Source organism: Myxocyprinus asiaticus, chromosome 23, assembly GCF_019703515.2.
Source record: "Myxocyprinus asiaticus isolate MX2 ecotype Aquarium Trade chromosome 23, UBuf_Myxa_2, whole genome shotgun sequence".
NCBI lineage: Eukaryota > Metazoa > Chordata > Actinopteri > Cypriniformes > Catostomidae > Myxocyprinus > Myxocyprinus asiaticus.
Genome location: NC_059366.1, coordinates 33,214,903 through 33,242,227, shown reverse-complemented (window position 1 = coordinate 33,242,227; position 27,325 = coordinate 33,214,903). Strand labels below are relative to the sequence as shown.

Below are 27,325 nucleotides of genomic sequence, written 5' to 3'. Positions count from 1 at the left end.
GCCATCATCCCATTACACACAGAGAAGCCAGAGGAGGTTAAACAAATGCAGTGCTCCTGGTGAACTCCTCCAATGAGTTCTGCAAATAACAACATTTCTGCATCTCCTCTACATAAACCTTTGCTCTAGAGACTGTACACCTGTCTGGCTGCCAGTTCGTCCTGTCTCTTTCAATGGCTATGTTGGAATCTCAAATACTGCATACCATAGTGTTAAAGTATACTATATAATATTATAATGGAATACTAGCATATTGCTTACTGCCCACATTACCGTATACACTAAATATAGATTAGGCAGTATTAAAATTACAGTGTAACATGTATTATACAACAAAAAACATTTAAAATATTTGAAATTAAGTATCCTCTCTATATACTGCAAAATTTTGATATAATAAGCAGTATGGTAGTTTATTATTCAGAACAGCCCATATGCATGGATCAAATGTACTTCAATAAGTAAGCTTCAGCATGTCATTTAAAATGAGGACAATTAATGGAATTAGACCAGAGATTATTTGGCAGAGATGGGTCACTTCTATTTAAATGAATGGGAGAAATTGGACCGGCCAACCAAGAAGCTCATTGCGCCCAACAGTCAACAGTTGTAGAAAGGAAGTCCTGCCTTGCAGGTAAAAGAGCCAATCACCTTTTAGATACAGATATAGCCTGTCAATCATCTCCAGAACGTGCATGCGCATTAGCTATACAAGCCGGGAAAATTGCGTTTTTAGTGTAATCTGAGGTAAAGTAGCACAATTTCTGATACCAGCATTGTCAGATTTTACTGCTGATTTGAAATATGTTCTTTGATATTAGTCTTCAAGTAATAGGAGCTGCACTGGCATGACTGGAAATAGACTCCTGAGAGCATTCCAAAGATGGCCGACAGTGGACGGACTTGCTAGAAAGACTTTGGTTAGACACCCCTGCTTACAAAGACCAGGCAATGAATAAAACTCAAAACAACGCAATCAATCCAAGTGATAGAAATTAGACACTGAAGCAATTAAGGGAATTTGTTTATTGGATCTTGCACATGCAAAAAAAAAAAAAAAAAAACCACACTATTACCACTTGGAGAAGATATTATGGCATGTGTTATCACGAGTTCAATGAAGGGCCAGTTGAGAAAGCCAATAAACCGTAGAATAGTGTTACACAAAATAGGCATTGTCCATTGTATCCAAGGCAACCGCTGCTCTCTCTGTCTTGTCTCGCTCTATTCGCTACACAATATAGTGTATATAAAAATGTTCACATGCATTTAACACACTATTCTACATGCCTAGTATGTCAGATCAGAGACTATTTAGCAGAGATGTGCCACTTCTATTAAAATGAATGGGAGAAATCATGCTGCACTGGCATGACTGGAGCAAGAGCATGGCGGAGAGATGACCAACAGTGGACTGACTTGATAGAAAGACTTTAGTCATATACCAAAGGTCACTACCTTTTTTGTTTGTTTGTTTGATTGATTTCAGTACACTAATGATGTTTCCTTCTTTTAAATGGTTTTCATTTTTACATCAGTCACATTACATTAAGGCAGGGGTGGGGAACTTCAGGCCTCAGGACCATATAAGGCCCGCGAGACCATTTTACCCAGCCCAAGAGGCCATTTGAGAAATAATTTGAAAAGCAAAAAATGGCCTTGATTTAATTAACTGAAAAAAAGAAAATCAATTAAAATAATGTTTAAAAATATTTTTAAATGATAAAAATGCAAATATTGTACAATAAACAGACTCTTTAGTGTTTTTTTCTTGGTGTATGAGCACATAACGGAATGCGTATGTTAATTTCAACCCACAGTCAGAAATTGCAAGCAATTGTATGGCCCGCAAATAATTTTGTAAATACTTGAATGGCCCTTAATGGGAAAAAGGTTCCCCACCCCTGCATTAAGGCTTCAGGGCTTAGCCACAAAAACATAATACAAATTTAATTAATTAAATAAAAGAAATCAATCATCAAGTGAAAAGCAACCTACATACTTTATCATGGCCTCTAATTTTTACTTATGCTTTTTTGTATTTTCATATATTATATATAAATACTTTGTTGTAAAGTGGATGCTAAAAGCTTGAACTTTGGTTTGCACTTGAAGCTAGAAATACTCAAAGGCTTGCAACATCCATCCATAACTACATCAAACATGCCTCCAAAGTTACCCAGGCACAGATCAGGAAATCTTGCTTTCCAAGTGAACTTGCTTTTGTACAATACTTCCAGAATTTGATAAAAGCATTATCGAAAGCAAATGAAGGCTTTTGAAATCTTATCTGTCCATAACAGCATTAAATTCAGTGTGCTTAAGTAAGGTGGACTGATGTGGTTGTGCACTGAGAACCTCCCACCAAGCGAAATGAAACTTTAAACTGAACTGTGTTCAGATAGCATTAGCATACAGATGAGAGCTTGGTTTAAACAGCCACGAAGTAGAGATCCATTCAATTCCATCTGTTAAAGTGCAGAGAGCTACACCACCATCAAAATCAATTTCCTCATAGCAACATTTGATCTGCAACTGTGCTCAGAAGCGCAGATAGAGTTACACATTAACACAAGGAGAGTGCAGCCACATTTCAATTTAAATATCAAGTCTAGATTTTACCCATTAATGTGTTGCTCTACACTCTTTTATAATTATGGGGTGTTAATTAAAGCTCCCTTCTACTGCATTTTGGCCAGAATTCAATCACAGACCCGTGAAGGAACATCTCAGTTTGCAAAACGCTCTGAGCAACTAGAAAAAAAAAAAAAAAAAGAAAAAGCAAACAAGCAACATATAAAATATTCTCAGTCTGATTACAAAGCGGAGCACACAGAAGGAATGACTAAATGTTATGAAATGAGTGTGGAATGCTAGAAGAGGTTCTTTACTAAACAGGGAAACGAAAATCCTATTGAATTGAGAAAAAAAGGGCACTCCACTGAGCAAACAACCTCCTTCAAATATAGCATGGTTCCTGAAATCTGTATGTGGAGCAGTGAACGGGCCCATTATGAAAATGTTCAGAGGGGCCATTACTGCAAATATTCCCACCGTGGGCATGTAACCAAGCACCTAATAAGCGTTTCTGCTAAGGCACACGGTATTCCTGAGTGTTGTGTTGATAGCTTATAAGAGCAGGCGTTAGTGAATGTCCAAATACCTAGTGATTAGTCATGAAAATGGACAAAACAGCAGGAAAGGAAGGAAAAATGAAGAAAAAAAAAAATTGACGTATCTGGGGAAATTCTGGGCAAAGCAGCAGCAGCAGCAGCAGCACAGACAATGGGCAGCCAGCAGGTGGCCTGGCAGAAGGAACTTCTGGGAAAATGAGTTTCCATGAAAATGAATGGGCTGTATTTAGGAGGCAATAAATGTATTCAGCTCTGTGCTTATTATAACATTTTTTGCAATCACTTCGCTTGTGCCTCTTTTCACTCACCAAGTCACTAAAAACCACATGCTTTGATTGATGTTCTGTTTTGGCAAGTCATTCTTTAAGCCAGTGGTCCTCAATTAGTTTTTCTTCAGGATCCAAAATTAAAATGTATAAATACAGTTTGCAAGTCATACAAATTGTCCATGTTGGCATCTACCTAATTTGGCTTGCTTCTACCATGTTACAGAATTTGCGCCAAGAGTTTGATTGGACGCATTGCCTTTAAAAGATATAGGAAGTCTTTTCTCCTCACTTTTAAAAGTTAAGCATATTTTGCCATCCTATACTTGCATTATTTAATTTTATTTAGCATTGTTTTTTCCCTGCTATTTGTACCCTATCAGACCAAATGTAATCTTGCAAGTGTTCTTACATGTGTTTCTAGCACACATAGGCCTACATTAGCTTACAATTGCAAAGACACTTAAACGTACAGTATTGACATACTGACAGCATTTAAAATGCTAATAATTTTATGTATGAACAACTTAAAGACAATACAATACAAATTTTATGATTCCTTATTGATTTCATGATTATTGAATTCATTGAATTAATCGTTTATTTACTTGTATTTATAATAGGGTTGCAACGGTATGAGATTTTCACAGTACGATAACCATCTCAGAAAATATCACGGTTTCAAGGTATACGATATTACACAATTATTATTATCAGTTACAATGACCCTTAAAGGAGTGAAAACAGAAGGGTTTTTATTTGGTTGAAGAAACACTTTATTATAATTGAAACTTGAAAAGTCTGCCTTTTGAAAATAAAATAAATGGAATAAGAAAGCTAACAGAATTATAATAAACTGAATTATAAACATGATTAAAAAAAAAATAGCATGCATATATAATGTTATAAAACTAAAGCATGTTAGTTTACATGTTAGCATAGCATGTTAAATTAACTACTAAACGAAAAATAACACCAGCTGTGTGAGCTTTTAAAGTAATGTCCTATGATTAATAATAATTAACATATACTGTAGGTGTGTGACAGCACAGCCAGACTGCTCCTGTCTGTACATTTAACTCAGTGGTTCTCAACTGGTTTTGCTTCAGGATTTTACATTGGAAATCAAGTGGCGACCCACCATAGTAAAAACGTAACCTGTATTTAATGTATCCTGGGTCACTTTTCCTTTTATGTTGCATAGTTTTGTTCATGGTTTAAGTACAAGGACATGCATCAAGTGACATTATTTTGTAATTATATATTTTATATATATGTATGCTTCTAAAGCTGTAAATAAGTTCAAACGTTTAAGTTTTAGATGTTGTCAAAACATCTATATTGACCGTTTCAGTGTCTATCCAAAAGAACAGAAATGTACAAGTAAATTTGATGTACAAATACCTATGAATAATAGGGAGATAAGGCTGACAGACCTGCAAACCATTTTTGGATTGTGACTCTGCACACATTGAGAACCACTCTCCTCTCTCTCTTCCTGTTCTCAGAATGAACAGATCTTACGCTTTCTTCACTTCAAAACAGTGTACTGTTGAAGTCAGAAGTTTACATACACCTTAGCTAAATACATTTATACTAAGTTTTTCATGTTTAAATCATAGAAAACATTCCCTGTCTTAGGTCATTTAGGATCCCTACTTTAAGAATGTGAAAAGTCAGAATAATAGTAAAAAGAATGATTTATTTCAGCTTTTATTTCTTTCATCACATTCCCATGGGGTCAGAAGTTTTCATACACTTTGTTAGTATTTGGTAGCATTGCCATTAAATTGTTTAACTTGGGTCAAACGTTTTGGGTAGCCTTCCACAAGCTTCTCACAATAAGTTGCTGGAATTGTGGCCCATTCCTCCAGACAGAACTGGTGTAACTGCGTCAGGTTTGTGGGCCTCCTTGCTCGCACGCACTTTTTCAGTTCCGCCCACACATTTTCTATCGGATTGAGGTTAGGGCTTTGGGATGGCAACTCCAATACCTTGACTTTGTAGTCCTTAAGCCATTTTGCCACAACTTTGGAGGTATGCTTGGGGTCATTGTCCATTTGGAAGACCCATTTCCGACCAAGCTTTAACTTCCTGGCTGATCTCTTGAAATGTTGCTTCAATATATCCACATAATTTTCCTTCCTCATGATGCCATCCATTTCGTGAATTGCAGCAGCCCTTCCTGAAGCAAAGCACCCCCACAACATGATGCTGCCACCCCCATGCTTCACGGTTGGGATGGTGTTCTTCGGCTTGCAAGCCTCACCCTTTTTCCTCCAAACATAACGATGGTTATTATGGCCAAACAGTTCAATTTTTATTTCATCAGACAAGAGGATATTTCTCCAAAAAGTAAGATCTTTGTCCCCATGTGCACTTGCACTGACTTTTTTATGCCAGTTTTGGAGCGGTTTCCTTGCTGAGCAGCCTTTCAGGTTATGTTGATATAGGACTCGTTTCATTGTGGATATAGATACTTGTCTACCTGTTTCCTCCAGCATCTTCACAAGGTCCTTTGCTGCTGTTCTGGGATTGATTTGCACTATTCGCACCAAACTACGTTCATCTCTAGGAGACAGAATGTGTCTCCTTCCTGAGCGGTATGATGACTGCATGGTTCCATGGTGTTTATACTTGCGTACTATTGTTTGTACAGATGAACATGGTACCTTCAGGCATTTGGAAATTGCACCCAAAGATGAACCAGACTTGTGGAGGTCCACAAGTTTTATTCTGAGGTCTTGGCTGATTTCTTTTGATTTTCCCATGATGTCAAGCAAAGAAGCACTGAGTTTGAAGGTAGGCCTTAAAATACATCCACAGGTACACCTCCAATTCAGTACACCTCTTATCAGAAGCTAACTGTCTAATTGTCTAAAGGCTTGACATCATTTTCTGAAATTTTCCAAGCTGCTTAAAGGCACAGTTAACTTAGTGTATGTAAACTTCTGACCCACTGGAATTGTGATATAGTCAATTAAAAGTGAAACAATCTGTCTGTAAACAATTGTTGGAAAAATTACTCGTGTCATGAACAAAGTAGATGTCCTAAACGACTTGCCAAAACTATAGTTTGCTAATATGAAATCTGTGGAGTGGTTAAAAAATGAGTTTTAATGACTTAAACCTAAGTGGATGTAAACACCTGACTTCAACTGTATCCATTCTACATCTCACTTTCTCTTTCCTTAAGGTCCTCTAAACAAACACAAACCCAGCAGTCTCATATATTATACATTTATATTATATTTGCATAAAAGCTACTACTGGTACATGTCTACAACTGGCCACATATTGGAATAAGCAGGAACGATGAGCTACATCCCCTCATCTCTGTAATCTGAGACTGAAGTAAGACAAAAAGGCATCTGTCACGGCTGTGGCATCCTTGGAATACAAGCAGCTATCCAAACAAGCGCTGTGGATTTGGTCAAAACAGCAGAGATGAGCACTGCCCGTTTGCATGAGGGGTCGGAGTGGTTTTCTGGGGTTGCAGGCAGGTCAGGTGTCTCATGGATGCACAGTGCCCCCTTTAGGCCAAAGAGTCAAACTGCACTGCAGCTCCAGCTCCAGTCAAAACTCAAGACTCAAATCTTATAAACAGAGAAAGGGCCATTTAACACATTCTGACTTTTACATTCTCACAGACAGAGAATAGTTCTGTTAAAAAGTGGCTAACATAGAAAAACAATAAAAAAAGTTTTAATATATAGATTTTCTAGATACATTTTAGATTTAAATAAAAGGGTTTTCTATGCATAGTTAATCAGTAAGATTATCCTTTGTGCTCACTAAATTAATAATCTCTCTCTCTCTCTAATAAGACCCTCTTATTTGTAACCACATGTGATGTAACCTTCAGATACAAATCTACAGTGAAATCACATAGAAATTCATCAGTAAGTAAATCAACTAGACTATCTTTAATTATATACAAATTAAAATACCTTTTATGGTGTTCTGTCAGTATCAGTATAGGAAATTAATTTTTAAAAATGTGTTCAGCAACTTTAATAATGGGGAATTACCAACTAACTCATAATATGGCAAGGACGAACAGCCCTGTATGGTGTCACTACAGATACAATCTTCTCTTTAAATGAGAATTCACAATCAGGTTGTAAGAAATAAGCTTGTGTAATGAGTTTTTATGGATTGGTCCATTCAGAGCACACAGCGTGGGAGATGAATACAGAATCATTGCAGATGTTTGAGGGATGGGGCAATCTGTAAACTTATACCATTGTGCCTTCAGCTATTAAATGAATAGTTCACCAAAAAATGAAAACATTCTCATTTATTATTTATCTAGTTAATCATTTACTCTTCCCAGAAGAGTATCATCCCAGATGTGCATGACTTTCTATCTTCTGCAGAACACTAAAGGAGATTTTTATAAGAATGTCTTAGCTCTGTAGGTCCAAATGCAAGTCAACAGGGTACAAAACTTTGAAGCTCCAAAAATCACATAAAGGCAGCATAAAAGTAATTCATTCGACTCCAGTGGTTAAATCCATGTCTTCAGAAGTAATATGATAGGTTTGGGTTAGAAACCGATCCATATTTAAGCCCTTTTATACTATAAATTCTCCTCCCTGCCCAGTAGTGGTGATATGATCGAAGAATGTGAATTGCAAAAAACAAGAACTGTTAGGAGAGAAGAGTGCTAAAGAAAGCTGTTTTAAAGTGGAGATTTATAGTAAAAAAAGGACTTATCACCCATCATGTCACCTCTCAAGACATGGATTTAACCCCTGGAGTCTTATGGATTACTTTTATGCTGCCTTTATATGCTTCTTGAGCTTCAAAGATTTGGACCCCGTTTACTTGCATTGTTTGGACCTACAGAACTGACATATTCTTCTAAAAATCTTTGTTTGTGTTAAGCAGAAGACAGAAAGTCACTCACAACTGGGATGGTATGAGGGTGATCAAATGAGAGAATTTTCGTTTCTGGGTTAACCAGTTCTTTAAAGGTGAAGTGTGTAACTTTCTGTTACAATTCTTCCTCCCATTACAACTATATATGCAGAGGCAACTCAAGTCAATTAGAAGGTTGATTCCCCTGTAAAACGTAAAAACTTTGGCTCTGCGACACCATCAAAACATTGCTCTGCTTGTTCAAGCATCCCAACCAGCCCAACATAGCAATAATGACTCAACCAATGGCCTGAGTTGGGGACGGGACAATCTGTTTAGTTCACCAAAATCTGGAAACCTATTTAAAAATAGTAATAATTTCTGCAATTCCATCTGGTAATGCTAGTGGCCCAGAAAATACACACTTTACCTTTAAGTTACATTGAACACAAGTGAAAAGCCAGTTTTCGCTGTTCATACTTTCTGAAACCCCTGTTTATTTTGCGCACACATCTTTATCTATGGCAGTGTTTCCTTAAATTTACACTAGGCTAACACGTTCCTCTTGGACATTATGACACTCTTTAAACAATGAATTCTGCGCTATTATGCTAAGCCACATAAAACACCCTGAAAAATTCCTGCACCTTTGCTTTTGAAGTTGGTTAAAGGTCATGCAGGTCTGCGAGAGTGTGAGATACTTTTAGAATTTAGGTCAGATTTATTTCCATCTGCAATGAGCAATTCAAATGGATGATTTGGATAAATGGGAGGGGTGTGTGTGTGTAGTATTGCAGTCTTGTGCTAAAGAAAAATTCTGAGCCTGAATCCCATCACGCTGACAGTATTAACAGGGCTTTTTAAAAGGGAGTTCGGTTCTTCGCTCACATACACACACACATCACAGTTATTTCACTGTTCATCAGAGCAGCAACTGCCACGGGCCACAGCCATCGATTTTCATTCCTGGCACAACAGCAACAATCACAAGTTTGCACATCAACTCACTTTCTACTGTCCAGTTTAAACCCTGGATGTGGACTTGAACTGTGTGTGTGTGTGTGTTTTGGAGGGCCACTAATCAATATAAGCATGAGAGCAGAGGCCAGTAAAGCATTATATCAAAAACTGATTTTATTAAGTGCCAAAGCCTTGAACAGCTATAGCCTACTAGACCAAAATGTCCATCTCACTTCCCCTTGGCTTCATCCAGCCAAACACACACACACACACACACACACACACACACACACACACACACTCTGTCTTGCTCACATCAACGCAGAATCAATAATGCTGAAAATGACAGCCTTGAAGTCTTCAAATTGTCCAAGCTCCATAGCTTTAAAACAATCACAGACATCAAAGGAAAAACATCCTTGAAGCAAGGACTGCTGTTACTGAACTTCTGCAAGACTTGATTTACCGTGAGGTGAAAAAGACTAAGCCTGACAGAAGTTTTCCCTGTGGTCATAGGTCCAGATGGAAATGGCTCATTTTTTCCACATTTTCTAATAATTTGGCAGGAAAATCAGTGGAATTCAGCAAACTGGATTTAAACATGGTAAGATGTCTTAATCGGAGCAGATTTTTGCTGCAAATTTTGACATGTTTTTGCCTCTCATCCACACCAGAATGGAGTTTTCCTTCACCTAAAATGGAGCATTTAATAAATGTTAGAAATGATGAAATTAGGAAACTAAAAACTACAATTTCACACATTAGTGTGAATGTGGCCTTAAACAGTATTTTTGTCTTGTTTTCCAAATGTAAAGATGCTGCAATCTGTGGAGCTTTCTTTGGAGCTCTGCAGGCACAGATTCCAACTGGACCTGGCCATTTCTCACTAAAAGATATTCATGGTATATACACTCTACATTAAATGTAGAGATAGCAAAGACTGAATGAAAGTGAATTCACTTTTCCTCTCATATCAAAAAGTATCTGTGGTACTTTCAGCAATGTAAGCTCCGATTTATATGTTAAAGCACTGTTTTTCGATGAGAACAGAGTGCACATTGGCACTTTTTGCAAGTCGTGTTGATAAGGAGTGCTCTCCCCACTCTCAAATGTGAATTACGAAAGAGCTCAGGCTCGTCTTCGGTTAAACGTGCAAGTGCTCTCCATTAGGGGACAGTGGTGGCTCAGCGGTTAAGGCTGTTGGTTACTGACCAGAAGGTTGGGGTTCAAGCCCCAGCACCTCCAAGATGCCACTTTTGGGCCCTTGACCCTACCATGGCTGAGCCTGCGCTCTGACCCCAGCTTAGCTGGGATATGCGGGGGGAAAAATAAAGAAGAAAAAAAAAATATTCACTGTATATGTGCAAACGTATAATGCGTGACAAAAATAAAGGCGTTTGTGTCTCATAGAACATTTACTGTGCAGATTGCATTAGACTCCATTACTGCATTCACCACGCTACGGGGCAATAGACATAGCTTTCTGTTTCTTCTCTGAAGAGCTGCCGTAATTACAAAATGTCACTCTCTCGTGCTGAGAACAAAGGCTGCACAGCATCTTCAAATGGCGGAGTGCTCACCCGCATGCTTTACATAACTCACATCTGTTAAAGGGAAAGGATACTGTGTAACAATATTTTTATTTTATCTGTTTATTTTTAGTCCTAGTTTTAGTTTGTTCAGTTCAACATTTGTTCTCATTTCCTTTACAAGACAGACAGATTTTTTTGGGCAAAAGTTTCAAAGTTATTTTTAACAGCTACGTCGCCTGACCGCCCTGTCAGACTACAACGTTTTCATTTGGTGTTTGTTTTGTTTGCTCTGTGCTGTGGCATCTTGTGTGAAAACAATAAAGGGATAGCAATTAAAATTTTTGTACCTTTCACGACACTGATATCAGTTGCTATTTCAATTAGCATCTCTGACAAGAAATTTATTTCTATGAAAAAATAATTGGCCATCCAGAGAGTGATTTAAAAACCCATTTAACATGCTTACAGCCTCACCTCTCTCAGCATGCAGCTGCCCAGAATTAATCACTGTTGCCATTTAATTTCATGCAATTTCAGCAAACTCTACACAGCCTGGGTGTAAAACCAGCACATTTTATTAAACAATATTTCTGGATTAAAACAAATCTTTTGTTTTTGCTGAATCTCTAAAATAGCTGTGAAGGCAGCACACTCACAAGTTTAAAGGAGGAGTTCTCTAGAATCTGATTGGGAGTGGCTGACAATAACATACAGTAGGGTAAAAAAAAAAAAAAATTGAAATTGAAATTTATATTTCATTATTCGCTGAAAATCCCCTTTGCTTAAGCTCTCAAGACTTACATTTATTTATTAGCCTATTTTTTATATTTAATATTAAGTGAAATACACATTTTATATTTAATATTTACTTAAATTTCATAACAAAATTACATTAAATTGAATAGTATAATTTTTAACTAAATTAAATTACGGTTTTTATAAGTGTTTGTTTTTTAAAAAAAGACCTGGAACCATATGGGTTACTTTTATGTTATTTTTATGGTGCTTTTTTGAGTTTGACAGTCCCTGGTTACTAAGTTTTCTTTGAATGGGAAATACAGCTTGGACATTCTTGAACGTTCAACCTCCTTGACTTCATATGGGCCATATGGGTTTAAATTGACATGAAGGTGAGTAAATGACAGAATTTTCATTTTTGGATGAACTATCCCTTTAAAAAAAGTGTGAATATACTCTAATAAATAGGGAATATAAACCCAAAATGAACTAATCCTGCTCACTTTAGGTCACCAATAATGTCTTAAACTTTTTAGTTATAGAATATAATAAGAATAAGAATAATAATATTACGTGATCTCATGTAGGCCTTTTCGGCAAGAGCCCCAAGAGGTTTTTTTATTGCAGTAATATTCTTCAACCTTACATGCAGTAAATTGGTTAAGGGAGGGAGGGCAAGAGTAAAAACTATTATAATAATCGTAAGGGAAGGAACCGTTTATGATGGGCAAATGGCTCTTGCGTCAATCTCTCCACATAATTATGAGTAACCAGGATAATCATTCAATTTCACTCCTCTCCTGGAGTTTTTATGACTTTGAGTTTCTCTCCACGAGAGCTGGGGACAGAGCGAGGACAGCAGATGTGTGAGCATGGCGAAAATCAGGCTCATCGAGCTGAGTTGAATTTCAAAGTGCAGGAAAATAACTGTGATTAACCATACAGTAAATCCACCCACAGAGAAAAATGAAGAGATGGGCCTCAGTAAATGCTAGAGTATGCGGAGTTGAGTCAGCTGGAGGATTTTGGGGAGGTTGGTCATCTTTCATCATCAAAAATGTTCAAAAAGATGCAAAGTCCATTAGATGATGCAGTTCTCTTGGTTGAGGAAAGAATTGGCAATCAGTAAAATTGCCAAATCTCTGAGGGATTGGAACATGCACCTGTTCTTCCTAAAGGAAAGGGGGGGAAGAACTTGCAATGGGGAGATTAACAAAGAGGGCTACACAATAGACAACATAAAATAAAAAGTACAAATATAGTTTCCCGATGCATAGTGGTCATCATTTCATCTATCCTGATATCGATTCTTAAGTCCTTAAAGCACACGCATATGCGACCAAATTTCGATAGGGGGATAGTGCAGAGCTGATCACTTGATATCTCTGCGGCTTACCTTGATATTGTGAAGCAGACTTCAAAGCCCCAACTGAATTCTGAAAATTACTTGTTAAAGTGCTATCGAAGAAGTTAAACCTCTCAAACTGCTGGACAGCCCAACATTCTATTCAGCACTGATGATGAAAAGAGACAAAACTACAGGCGGCAAAATTAAGGTTTTTCAAATTACACATCACCTGGCATTGTTTGCCTGCAGATATTCCTAAAGATTACTTAGCCTAAATCATTAGAAGCCTGACAAAAGATAAATTATTTGTTATCAGTGGTGTGACTTGGATCTTGTGGGCCCCAGTGCAAAGAAACTGTCAGGCCCCCTCCTTGGGGTCCCTGGTCGTTTTTCCATCACCTCTCAGGCCCGCGGCCATTTTTATGGTTTCTTTTGGTTGACTGTTGTGGGCCCCCTCTCACCCCGGGCCCTAGGAAGGCTGCCCACACTGCCCTCCCTCTAGTTACGCCCCTGACTTTTATAGAGTGGGAAAAAAAACATTTTCACTAACACAGTCTCAACTCAGTAACAGCGTATAATATAAGAATATAATTAATAACTAGTCCTATAGAAATAAGGTGTTAATTGAATTTAGTTTGAATTCACATAGTATCAAAGTAAATCATTCACATGTTAAGTAAAAATTTAGTGTTGAATTTAAAAAGTTCCAATCCAGATGCTTAGATTATACAAATTGTAGAAATTACGCATGTAAACAATACACATGTATATGTAATATAATGTGCAATTTATCATATATTATATTGAGACATATTTTTTTGATGGAACACATGGAATTTTTTTTTTTTTTTTTTTTTTTTTTTTTAAATGTGACCAAAATTAATTAATTAACTAAAAACTAATTCAATAAATAACTTGATTATTGCACCATGCTAGAAGATCTCCTGTATAATTAACACCATTAGCAGAGAGAGAATTTCTTTCATGTCAACAAAATGGACATTGTAACTGAAACGTACACACATGAATCAATATTGAATCGAAATCAAATCAAAAGCGAATCGGGAAATCTGTATCAATACCCAGCCCTAGGTTTAAAGTCAACATAAAATGCTGTTTACTAGGGGTTGACCGATATGTTTTTATTTTTTTCAGGGCCGATGCCAATAACGATTATTAGTAATCAAGGATACCGATAACCGATATTTGGGGCTGAATATGACGACACTTGAACAAAAATGAGCTGCATGGTCGATTTGCCAGAAAGAAGCCAATGCCACAAAAAAGCCTGGTTACCATATGCCAGACAACACCTTGACATGCCTCACAGCTTCTGGCACACTGTAATTTGGAGTGACGAGACCAAAATCGAGCTTTATGGTCACAACCATAAGCGCTATGTTTGGAGAGGGGTCAACAAGTATTGTGCTCCTTGAAACAACCACACCGTCTTTTTCCAGAGCAGCCTGCATTTCTCCTGAGGTTACCTGTGGGTTTTTCTTTGTATCCCGAACAATTCTTCTGGCAGCTGTGGCTGAAATCTTTCTTGGTCTACCTGACCTTGGCATCAAGAGATCCCCAAATTTTCCACTTCTTAATAAGTGATTGAACAGTACTGACTGGCATTTTCAAGGCTTTGGATATCTTTTTATATCCTTTTCCATCTTTATAAAGTTCCATTACCTTGTTACACAGGTCTTTTGACAGTTCTTTTCTGCTCCTCATGGCTCAGTATCTAGCCTGCTCAGTGCATCCACGTGAGAGCTAACAAACTCATTGACTATTTATACACAGGCACTAATTGCAATTTAAAAAGCCACAGGTGTGGGAAATGAAACTTTAATTGCCATTTAAACCTGCGTGTGTCATCTTGTGTGTCTGTAACAAGGCCAAACATTCAAGGGTATGTAAACTTTTGATCAGGGCCATTTGGGTGATTTCTGTTATCATTATGATTTAAAAAGGAGCCAAACAACTATGTGATAATAAATGGCTTCATATGATCACTATCCTTAAAAGACAGTTTTTTTTGTTTTTTTTTTGCATGATCAGTCATATTTTCAAAATCAAAGCCAAAATTTCACAATTTCTGCCAGGGTATGCAAACTTTTGAGCACAACTGTATAAAAATAAAAAATAAAAAAAAATACAAACTATACACTTTTTTTTTTTTTTTTTTTTTTTTTTGTAAGAGCACAATGTTGTCTGTACATTTCCAGGTAGACTACTGCAAACAAAAATAGAGCAATTCCCTGCAATCGTAAAGAGCTTTTTTCTGATCGTTCTTATCATCGTATTATAGCTTTTTGAGATGAAAACATCATTCCAGGAATCTAAACTCAAAAACACTGGAGCAAATGGGGCTTTAACAGTCAACCCAAAGCACTGCTGTAATAATGCGATTACTTTCCTGGCCTGAGCCACTGGCTATTGATGGATGAACAGCCACCCGTCTGCATGATAAGTCGCCTCCCTCATACTCTGAAGCCTTTAAACCAATTACTTCCCTAATTCAGTCGCACAAACTCTACAGAAAGAGTCTGCATTCTTTATGTGACCGCTGATTTGAAGAATCTGTCAACAAACGGAAATAAACTCGCACGGTGAAGCCGAACACATGATTCATTTTGATTCACTTTGCCTACAGTTGCAGTTTCACATCGGTATGATAGCATCAGACCCCTAGATTAGACTAGCGGCCCTTTCAGCATGTTCTCTCATTTCTTGTTTTCTTTGCTTTACCCTCTGAAACTTTCCACAAGGTTGCAATACAGTCAAGTCACATATGCAGTCTCGCAAACAGAAGCAACAAGACCATACACCTGTCTCTGCTAACAGGATTTTGACACATTTTACCCTTAACGGACAGCCTGAATGATGTGCAGTAATAATGCCAATAGAGTCAAGGTTAGACACAGTCCTGAATAATTATGCAATTTAACTTTGAGGTTTTGAATACTGTAAAATTAATTTTGGTAAACAGATTATCAATGTCACTGAAAGTCATTTGACCTCATTTTGAGGGAATTCATTATATATTTTTTTTCAATAATGTTCCAAACACCTATTATTTATTTGAATCTAAAATGTGTTTTTGTTATGTTAAAATACTTTCTCTCATCACAGCTTAATATGCAGAGACAGTTATAAGTAAAGTTTTTACAGGTTGATTTCCCAGAAAAGAATAAACACTGTGGTGCTATCAAAACACTGGCTCAACTAATGGCATAAGTCTGGCACAGGACTATTTGTCGACAAATGCCAACAGGACAACATGATCACACAGGAAGTCGCCGTGTAGTTTCGGTACTCTAGGATCGGCCACATTATGCTGACTCATGATAAGCACCATCTCCTATCAGACATTATTTCATCAGCTCCAAGGTCTTCACATTTCCTGTGGCATGACCGGAAGTGTGTTGCATCAGCAGCATGGGAGACCCGGGTTCAGATTCCGTGTTGAAACCAGGAAATAATCGCATTCGCATAATCAGTGACAAGTGCGATCCGGAGGTTGCATTTTCCCTCTAACATTAGATTTTTTTTCTCCACTGAAGGTTAGGTTTGGGAGTTGGGTTGGGGGGGGTACAGTTTATAAAATATGCTCACACGTGCCCATACACCCAAAAACACTTACCGCTTTGGCCACTGGGGGCAGTGTTTTGCATTTCGGCAAGCATGGACCGATTTTAGCTATATTAAAAAAATAAGTCGATCTACTGTTTCCGATTTCACTGTGAGATCAGTCTGGACAGGGGGAGTATCCAGGAAAGCTGAAAACAATTATTTTTGCAATTCCATTTAGTGACAATAGTGGTTCAGAAATTACACACTTCAGCTTTAATTCCAGAATAATTCCCGACGTATCTCCAGATTTGTATTATTCCACTTTCAGGACTGATTACACAAAACAAATCTATATACAGATACGGGACAGCAAAAGGCAATACTCATAAACAAATTAAGCTTCAATGATGATCAGTCTGCCAGCGTGAAAGTTTGGCAGGGAGGCCAGCAGAAGGTTTAGATTAGTTTAAATCCCCAAGTATCACAGGGATGATTACATCAATTAATGCTTGAATTACATTGAGATCAACAAAAAAAAAATCTCACAGATGCTCAATCATTCGCAAACACATTATCTTCATCCATGTTGTTAGCAAAGAGCACAACACAGTTGTTACGAGCCGTTCTGTCTAATGCTACAGATTCAACGGCTCAGTAAAAATAATATTTCATGGATGCTTTTGACAAACAGACAGCAGTTATGGAAGTGAACAGAACCACGTCCAGCTATTTCCAATCAACCTCTGTGGCGGGCATGTTAAACACTCTCCCTCAATGACTGATGTTGAGATAAACAGCTTGAGTGGAGAACAGCTCCTTTCTATACTGTCCCAGACAACAGATGCTCTCAGCTGTCAGCACATACATGGCTTGAGGTAAACCATAATGTTTTCGGTCTCTCACAGCAGAAAACTTTCAAACTTTGGTCTGTTTCTTCAGAATGCCTACATTTAAACAGCCCTTTTCCCTTTTAGAATCAACAGAAAGATTTGAAACAGGGCCCTAAATTAAACAGTTATCAAGGTTATAATAGGCACAAAGAAAATAGATTTTACACAACCTCACTGCAACATGAGAACATTGCAATTCACAGACAAAAGGACAGAAAATACCAACTCACTCTGCAAACGAAAGGAGAAAATGAATTCATATCACTTTATACAAGTTTGATCCTTGGCTTCTGCTAACCAGACATGATGATTCCTTTTAAAGAGGAAATGCATCATGTCTATGATTCTGGATGTCTTTGGATTTGCACACACACACACACACACACACATCTAGAAATACTATCACTTCAAAACAAGACAGACTGCTTTTATTAAGCGTCAGTTTCAAATGCATTGCTGTAGAAAAAAAAAAAAGATTTATATGAAAATAAATGCAGAAAGTAAACACTCCTGTAAACACTACATCAGCACCAAAAAAAAAAAAAAAAAAAATCATGCCTATACCACTTTGACACTAGAGGGCAGGCCAGCCAAACAAATGCAAAGTGGACTGCAGCCTGTGCAAAACTGTTCGGCTGGAGTATAGACAGAGCAAAGCAAGTGATTGGTTAAATACCTAATGACCAGTGCCAGGATCAGAAATGAAAGCAATGGTTCACATAAAAATGAAAATTCTCTCATCATTTTTAGGGAATGGTGGCCAGAACTTTGAAGCTCCAAAAAGCCCATAAAGGCAGCATAAAATAATCCATACGACTCCAGCGTTTAAATCTATATCTTCAGAAGTTATATGATAGGTGTGGGTGAGAAACAGACCAATATTTAAGTCCTTTTTTTTTACTGTAAATGTCCACCTTCACTTTTCCTTCCGCATTCTTCTTTTGTTTTAGGTGAATCGTATTCTTAGTGCATATCGCCACCTACTGGGCAGGGAGGAGAATTTATAGTAAAAAAATAATGTTGCTTCTGAAGACATGTATTTAACCACTGGAGTCTTATGGATTGTTTTTATGATGCCTTTATGTGCTTTTTGGAGCTTCAAAGCTCTGGCCACCATTCACACGCATTGTATGGACTAACAGAGCGGAGATATTTAAAAAAAAAAAAAAAAAATCTTAATTTGTGTTCAGCAGAAGAAAGAAAGTCATACACATCTGAGATGGCATGAGGGTGAGTAAATGATGAGAATTTTCATTTTTGGGTGAACTGTTCCTTTACTGGGGGCTTGGGGCAAAAACTCCACTGAAAGCGACAAAAAGCCTCAGAAATTCTAAATGTATGGGGGAAAAAAAATCCCTTACTATGAATTTCCCATTTATAATTATATATATATATATATATATTTCCTAATGTTTTTGTTCTAAGACTCATACATATCACATAAAATATGAGTTTATGCTGATTTAATTCATATGGAATTTTATTTAATTCAACTTGAATTCTGTCATTTGTTTACATTAGAGGATGACACACAGTGTTTTTATATGGTTAAAAAATGCCTCATTATAAAAGAATTTCTGACCCTTATCGATGCCATCCTTAAATTAAATGACACCATTACAGCATTTTCACCATGCACTAATTGTCTTGCTAAATTTATACCGAGCATGTGACACTGAAATTTGATCAGAATCTGCAAACTCACCAGCATTCACAATGGCATCCACCTCAAGGATAGTGATGTCACCATTGTACAGAGACACTTTGTCGGCCAAAGAGTAAGATGGCCATTCTTCTTCCTCTGTAGCTGTATGGAGCAGAGAGTAGAGATTAACTTATGTAAGAGGTACAAAGTCAGTACTACTAAATGTCAAGTTGCATGTTGACTTTTGGCTTTGTTTAGAACAAACAAACCAGGTTCAAAGGTCTTCCAACAGTCCACTGACACATCCACTCTGTAAACACTCACTTTTAAGGGCAAACACTGCATTTGAAGAAGGAACTGGACGATATTGGATGAGAAGTGGGTGTCAAAAATGAACATTATATAAGATTAAATGTCAAATCTGACAGCATTAGTTTTTGCACATTCTGACCTGCTCAGGTTCTCCATAGTGCAACAGATGTGTTAGGTCTACCAATAACAATGTCATTTACTGGATGCACATAGCTTTGTACTGGCTACCAGAACCCTGAAAGAGTAGGAACCAATGAAATCAGATCTGGGCTGCGCTTAAGTTGATCGTAGAGACCATTGGCACTAATGGTTTCTATGATTTACTTAGGCTTACAATGCTTTTGGGAAATGCAGCCCAGATCTGGTTACAGCACTATCACTGGCATGTAATGCTGTGCATATGGGTTAGCAGAACTGATAGTATTCCAACTGTTAGAATGTCCAAACCAACAGGCCACAAACTGTTGTCATCGACCAGTTGGTCAACCTTATTTGATCTCATAGGCTGCAGGAAAATGCAAACAATGATCAATCACATGTAAATTTATAAGCCGTTTTCATCATGCTTAATTGCCTATAGCACATCCTACAGACTGTCCTCTGAAATTAGACGGGCTGGAGCAAATATCCAGCTCTAATGTGAACAAACCAGTTCGGCTCCTGTCAGTTCATCTGGCAAAGGAAAAAAAAGCCATTTGGTGGAGCACAAACAGGATGTGCTAGGAACAAACCCCATCCAACAAAGTGGAAATGTCCCATTTAGCCATTTTAAAATCATAAAAACTCATATGCATTTAAATCAACAGTCATCTACTTTCAATAAAACCTATTTTACACAGAATACTGAAAATGTCCTAAATGTATCCATTAAGTCATGTTTGCACTTCCCCAACAAACACCAACATTTCACACATTAAAAAGTTTGGATGTACAACTTTGGGAAACATAACATGACATTTTCACACTGCCCACAACAAATACCAACAGGTTTAACACACTGATCCAACAAAACCCTACTATTGTTGAAATGTGGTGTTTGTTGGGGCAGTAGGATACAGCCCTTAAAGAAAAAAACAAGATAACAAAAAAATAAGAATTGCCTATTTTTAGGCCCCAGATACAATGCATTTTCAGAACTGATTTGGGGTCAAATCTGCTAAATGGATTTAAACGTAGTAAAATGTGTTAAACAGAGCTGAGAGTATGACTCTCTTATTGATATCTGAAAACATTATCAAATTAACCAAAGAAATATTGAAACAAACACAGTAAGGGCAAGGGATGTTTAACATTTTGTAAATGATGGACATTCAAACTGACCCTTTGCTAAGCTCTCGCTCTGACAACTTTTGCTGAACTTCACACAGGAATGAATGGGAAATTCTAGAGAACTGTGCGTTTTGTTTTTTGGCAACATATTCTCATAAATGGAATTGATCATATTTTTACGTGGGCTGGAATGAAGAGTGACATTTGATGCATGTTTTTTGTTTTTTTATTGAAAAAAAATTGTTAAATTACACAGTTATATGATTGGAAACTGTGGAGACTGAAGCAGAATCAAGGCAAACGATTATCATAGTTGCTTAAGAGAAAAGCGTTATTGGCTGGCGATTACACCCTTGATAACATTAGTGTAATTGAAGAGATTAATACTATGATCTGAATCAATACATAAATTAATGTTAAGTTATTCGCTTTAATTTACCTGGGAGCAAATGTAGTTTTCCTTGCTGATGTTATACATGTTTGTGGGAATGAGGGCTGACACATTTTAATCCATAGCATGCTCTTCTTGAGACAAAGATTTAAAAAAAAAAAAAAAAAAAAAAACACTGCATGGATTTTTTTTTATTTATTGTTTTTACATTTTTTTGGATTATTTATATAAAATTCCGCTTAGAATACTTCTCTCCCGTAGACTCTCAAAAGCTTGTCAGAGAAACTGCGGACGGCAACAGTTGCTAAGGTAGGATTAGTCAGAAACGCTTTAAGGCAGAAGTTAGCGAAAGGTCAATTCGGAGAAGAAATGCAAAGTTCGGTGCCCACAGATTCCGTTTGGGGCCTACCAAAATTCTAGAAAAGTAACTACCATGGCACTGGAATAAAAGGATTAAATAATATTGTGTCCTATTCAGTCAAGCATTTCAAGAGTATAACCACATACATTATCAAAGAGTCACTATCAAGTTTAACGAAACGTTATAAGTCTGGGGACATTAACAGAGTTCCAGAGACATCCTTTCATTGAAAAAAGGACATATAAAACATCTTTTTAAAAAGACTACCCTGAAGAACTTGACTCTTTGTTCTGTATGTACATCACAGCCTTTAAATCCAATAAAAACAAAAAGGGATAACTGGTACAGGAAGCTCAACCATCAGAAATATCAATATAGAACAAACAAAGGTTCTACAAAAGGGATGGTTGCTGACATGCTTTTTAAAATGGCAGGTTCATCCATAAATAAGCCATGACATCTGAGCTGTCAGGGCAAGACTGATCCATGTGTCCTTCCCCTTTAAATAGGCAGTAAGTCACTTGCATGCAGTGACTATCATGGCTGCTGGCAGAGAAGTGCTGAAACAACTGGTACAGTCTTTGAAAAAGACTGTGAAACAGCTCTAAAGCTGTTCACCAAGAGAAGACATACCATTATGAATTTGCAGGTGACCAGTTTGTTTGACTCACATCTCAGGCACTGGACCTGATGCTAATGACTTCCATGGCTTAAGGATACAATCCACTTTTGTAGAAGCACACAGGTCACTTAACAATAATTCTGCCCTTTATTTTAAGACTTACTGTATCCATGTATCTATCCACTTTAATACTTACCCTGTATCCATTCTATGCTAACGAGCCAAGTTGTAACATTGCTTAGCAACTGCAAACAGCTTACAGTTAGAATAAAGTCAAAATTGTTAATTCCTATCATTATTAAAAGTAACTGATCATGGGTGTCTTTTATACTGCTGTTGCCACAGTTTTAGAAAAGCATTAAGCCACTCAAGTCTGTAAGTAAAGGAGAAACTAAAGTATACAAGCAAAGTCACTGTAATGCACAGCCTCGTATGGCTATTTCCTTTATTTATACTGTTTGTGCCAAGTCTCAAAAGGCCTCAATATACTTCCTACGAAATCAAAGAACGAACAGGTGTGACATAATTTAGAACAAAATCTGGCCAAAAACAAGGTGTTTTTGCATTCGTTTTCCTCCTCCTTGTCACACTCCTCCCCCACCTGATTCAGGCCGGGTCACCACCGGTCTGACTAACTCCCCCCCCATCTCTAGAGGGGAGACACTGCCCTTCTGGCCGTTCTGTCAGCTGGTGCACCCCACCTCCTGCAAACCTGGGGGAGAGATGAGGGGAGGCGTGGGGAGAGGGAAAGGGCAAGCGGAGACACACAGAGAGAGAGAGAAGAATTTGCTCGCCAGCTCCCAGACGCACTGTCGCCCAGTCCTCAACTGCTCCTCCGCCCTCTGGCAGATGCCAGCTCGCTCCTCCCCCGGCGAAGATAGAGAGTCCTCCGACCCCTGGCGGATGGAACCGCTCCTCCCCTTCTCGGCAAATGGCCACAGTTCCTCCGGCTCTCAGCGGCAGGCAGTGACCCCTCCGTCCCCAAGCAGACGGCCGCGGCTGCTCCCCTGGTGGATGGCAGTGGCGAGGACTCCGCGACAGTGCATCCCTCCTCCCTCCCGGGTTTTGGCACCACTGTAACAGGTAAAGGATGGAGGCGGGAACCGGCTGAACAGTAACCATAACATTTAATGTCAAACATAAACTTAAAACAACATAAAACATAAGATGAACACACAGCGCGGTCAAGTGTGTGTCTCTCTCTCTCTCTCGAACCGACATCTCCAACTGCCCCTTATCTCGCTCTCCCGCTGATCAGCGCCAGCCTTGATGAATCAGGATTTGAACCCAGGTCGCTGAGAGATGCATCAGCATGACTTAGCACTGAACCAGCATCCCAGCTCTAATTAGTGGATCACTTCGTTCATTTTCAATGGTAGGAGAAATTTACTCAATCTATCATGGTTAATTAAGCCATTATTCATTATAAAAGGAAAAAAAAGCAATTGAAAGTATATTATTGACACACATAAGCCTGTGATGCTTTAGTGTTGCATATAAAAGAATTCCACTTGCGATTTATTGCTCTCAACAAGTGTAATCGCCAGTTCCCATTCAAACCAATGTCCCACGTCAAAATGGGAAACCAGATGTTACCCTGTGAAACCATTAAAATCGCTCTTAAACTGTGTCAAATTCATTAGAACAGACATCAATGAAACAACTCTTTAATAATGATACCAAATTTTTTTATAATGTGCAAAACATCTTTTCTTTACTCACTGACAATTCACATTGAACGAATCTGCTGAAAAGGCAAGTAAATTTATTCACATGCACGCGCACATCCTCAGTTAACATGATCGCCAGTTGAACCATAATACCGGCACATACAGTATAATGGCTGCGTATAGCGTGTTTGCACATTAGCGTCATGGATTCAGAATATAAACAAGACAAATTAAACATTTTCTACTGCATACATATTATTTTAAATAAACATTGAGTGATTAAAACAGCTTCTTTTACTGACCTCATGTGAAGTCTACTCATAAAATGAGGTGTAAAGTCATTGATGACACATTTCAGTTTAACACATTGGTTAAGGTTTTACATATAGTGTCCTCATATTTACATGTACTTCTAAACGCCTCCTACAGCTGTGTGGAGGGTGTCTGAATTTTCGGAAACAGTATACTGTTGCTTGGCTGTTTAGAACTTTTTTTTTACCCCTGAACAAAGAACGAAAAGGAACTTCTCCGGAATTATATCGAGGCCTTTAGTATTTACCTGTATTGTTGTCATGATTTGCCCAGGTGGAAATCTTGTCCAAAGTCACATAGCTGCCCCTATAATCTTTGCGTCTCTCTTCTATTCCAAGGCTGAGTAAGCGTTCTGTGCAACAAAAGAGACAAATTTATAGAACAGATGATGTCATAATGTAATGCCATTTCATTGTTTTATGTCACTTTGTCATAATACAGACAACATGATGTATTGTGAAGCAAAGCTAATCGGTTTACACAGAATCAGAGGGGTTCATAAAGGAACATCTGCAACTATTTTTGTGCATTGCTGTCAGAGTGGTACTCTTTGGTGTGGTAATTGTGGCAGCCGTGCAAGTATGTGTGAGAAAGAAGTGACATGGTAATGAGGGTACACTGTTAAGCAAACAGCTGCAGGCACAAGTTGTATCCTTGACATGGAAACAGACCGTCTGTGATCAGTTCTATCTAGTAAGTTGTGAAAATATCATTCAATATAAATCACTGGTTTCCAATCATAGATTTTTATGCATACTTTGAGGCATGTTCGAAATTTGAGGCCTTAAGTTTTATACATTAATTTAGGCTGAGTGGCTTTACACAGTTGGTTATGTTGTACAATGCATTTCTTACTTTCTCTTTTCATTCTCCATCCACACTGACATTTTTGTTCATACCATTTTAATTTCACTTTTGTTTCTCCCAGTAATTTGATCTTTTCCTGCTAATGAATAGAATAAACCCCTTTAGAAAACTTTAGAAGTAAATTTACTTCCCTTAAAGGGTTAGTTCACCCAAAAAGAAAATTCTCATCATTTACTCACCATCATGCCATCCCAGATATATATGACTTTCTTTCATCTGCTGAACACAAATGAAGATTTTTAGAAGAATATCTCAGCTCTGTAGGTCCATACAATGCAAGTGAATGGGTGCCAATATTGTGAAGCTCCAAAATCCATAAAGGGCAGCATAAAAGTACTCCAGATGACTGGTGGTTAAATCCATATCTTCTGAAGCGATACGATAGGAGTGGGTGAGAAACAGATCAATATTTAAGTCCTTTTTCCTTCACTTTCTCCTTCTGTTTTTGGTGATTCACATTCTTTGTGCATATTGCCCCCTACTGGGCAGGGAGGAGAATTTATAATAAAAAAATGACAAATATTGCTCCGTTTCTCACCAACACCTATCATATCACTTCAGAAGATATGGATTTAACCACCAGTCATCTGGAGTACTTTTATGCTGCCCTTTATGGATTTTGGAGGTTCAAAATTTGGCTTGTATTGTATGGACCTACAGAGCTGAAATATTATTCTAAAAAGCTTCATTTGTGTTCAGCAGAAGAAAGAAAGTCATACACATCTGGGATGTCAGGAGGGTGAGTAAATCATGATAACATTTTCATTTTTGGGTGAACTATCCCTTTAATTCTGCATGTCAAGTAAATTGCTTCAGGCTGTATGTGGAGCATAATTTTACTAAAAATTACAATAGGAAAGAAACCAAATTGAATGGCCTCGAAAGACAGTGTACATATAGATCTAGATTTTATTTTATTTTAGTTTCACTGTCTACTTTGATCAATGTACTGACTGAATACAACATGAAAATCAAATCAGAAATACACTGGTCCTTTTAAAACAAAGCAGAGGTATAAGTGGAAATTAATAACTCTTTCTAGAAACTTGTCTTATAAATTGATGATGTAATGTTTTCACTAAAACTAGTAGTTGCTAAGTTAAAGAGTTTAAAATCCATCTCCAACCATCAAACTCCACTCCAAAATATCTCACGAGCTTAAAGGCCCATCCAACTCTTAAAACTCAACTCAAGAAAGGTTTTTCACATTATTTCTGTCTCACTCAAGATGAACTGAAATTTCACCTTCAGATATTCTTGATACAAACCAGCTCCAAAGTGCCTCTGCCGACACAACTGATTTTTCATGCTGACTGCCCCTGCGTCTGCCTTCTTCCATCTTTATTAATTTATTTTCTGTTTTTATCCTCCTGCACTCCCTATTGCTAGACAATTGAAGATTTCTTTCACAAGCACAATAGTTACTTCATGGTTTTAAAATAGCACACCAGCTACACTCTGTGTTTAGATGGTGATTCTGCAAAATGGATCTGTGCAAAAATATATTATGGTGATTCTGCGAAATGGATCTGTGCAAAAATATATTATTTTATACTTTTTACTATGATAAACTGTATTATACCATTTGCAAATCTGATATGTCAACAGTTCTCATAAGATAGTGCAAGAGATTTACAGTACTGAATCTTTCCATTCTCTTTCTGTTGTTTCACAGTGTCTCACACATACATTACATCTGCATTAGCTTTTCAGAGCAATTCTGGAACTTTGTTTTGCAGCACTTCTCATGTTATTGCTGTTCTGCTAAGATGAATCGCTTTTCTTGTGGTTATCCTCATTTTTTAAGTTGCTTTGGATAAATGCAAATGTATGGCGGTGTGTAGAGTACTGTCACTGTCAACGGTTTACAACTTCATTGGACACATCCTGTATTAAATACATACTTAACTATAGTCCTAATGATGTTCAACAACCTATATACACTGTTGCCTTGAATGTCAGGTTACACTCATGAAAATACCTTGTAAGAACAGGTGCCAGTGTGTGCTACATTATATACATTACAAATCCTTGATGATGCAATGAAAATTATTTTAATGTAATCATAAATTCACCTTATTCTAACGATAAAGCATCTCTGTTGTAGCACAGGATTGTTAAACAGATTTTGCTTTCAGCTCACAACACTAATTGAGCGAAAATTTTATCACATCAAACAGAGATGGACTGTGACAATGCAGAACTTCTAAATATACAACCAGCTGTGCTCTATCCTGTTTCTAGAAATCAGACTTTGGAGTTTAGCTTGAACTCCAATCAAATACACCTGGACCAACTAATTGAAGTGTTTTGTGTTTACTTGACCGAGTTCAAAATGGCATACTACCATGCTACCCTTACCCTTTCTGCCATGTATATGTATATATATTAGTAGTAGACACTGCAGTAAGAGTAAGAGTAGTATGACACTGAATATTACAGGCATGTGTTTTAGAACAGGGCTGGCACTAAACTCTGCATGCAAAGTGCATGAGATTCATTTAACTGAATTATTTTAATCTATTAACAGCCCTACTAATTTATAATTAAACTAATACTTTTATCCCAACAGACTAAC

At 37.5% G+C, this 27,325-nt stretch overlaps 1 protein-coding gene across 2 annotated transcripts in view; it reads right to left on the bottom strand.

Annotated features, from left to right (window-relative positions):
* The window catches only part of macrod2 (mono-ADP ribosylhydrolase 2), a 790,103-nt gene that overhangs the window by 762,110 nt on the left and 668 nt on the right, over positions 1–27,325 (bottom strand). For both annotated transcript variants that reach the window (XM_051651963.1, XM_051651964.1), the window contains exons 2-3: positions 24,128–24,232; positions 19,004–19,105 (exon numbers count right to left, since the gene is read on the bottom strand). In XM_051651963.1, the coding sequence (XP_051507923.1) occupies positions 19,004–19,105; positions 24,128–24,232 (207 nt within the window). The remainder of the gene's footprint in view (positions 1–19,003; positions 19,106–24,127; positions 24,233–27,325) is intronic.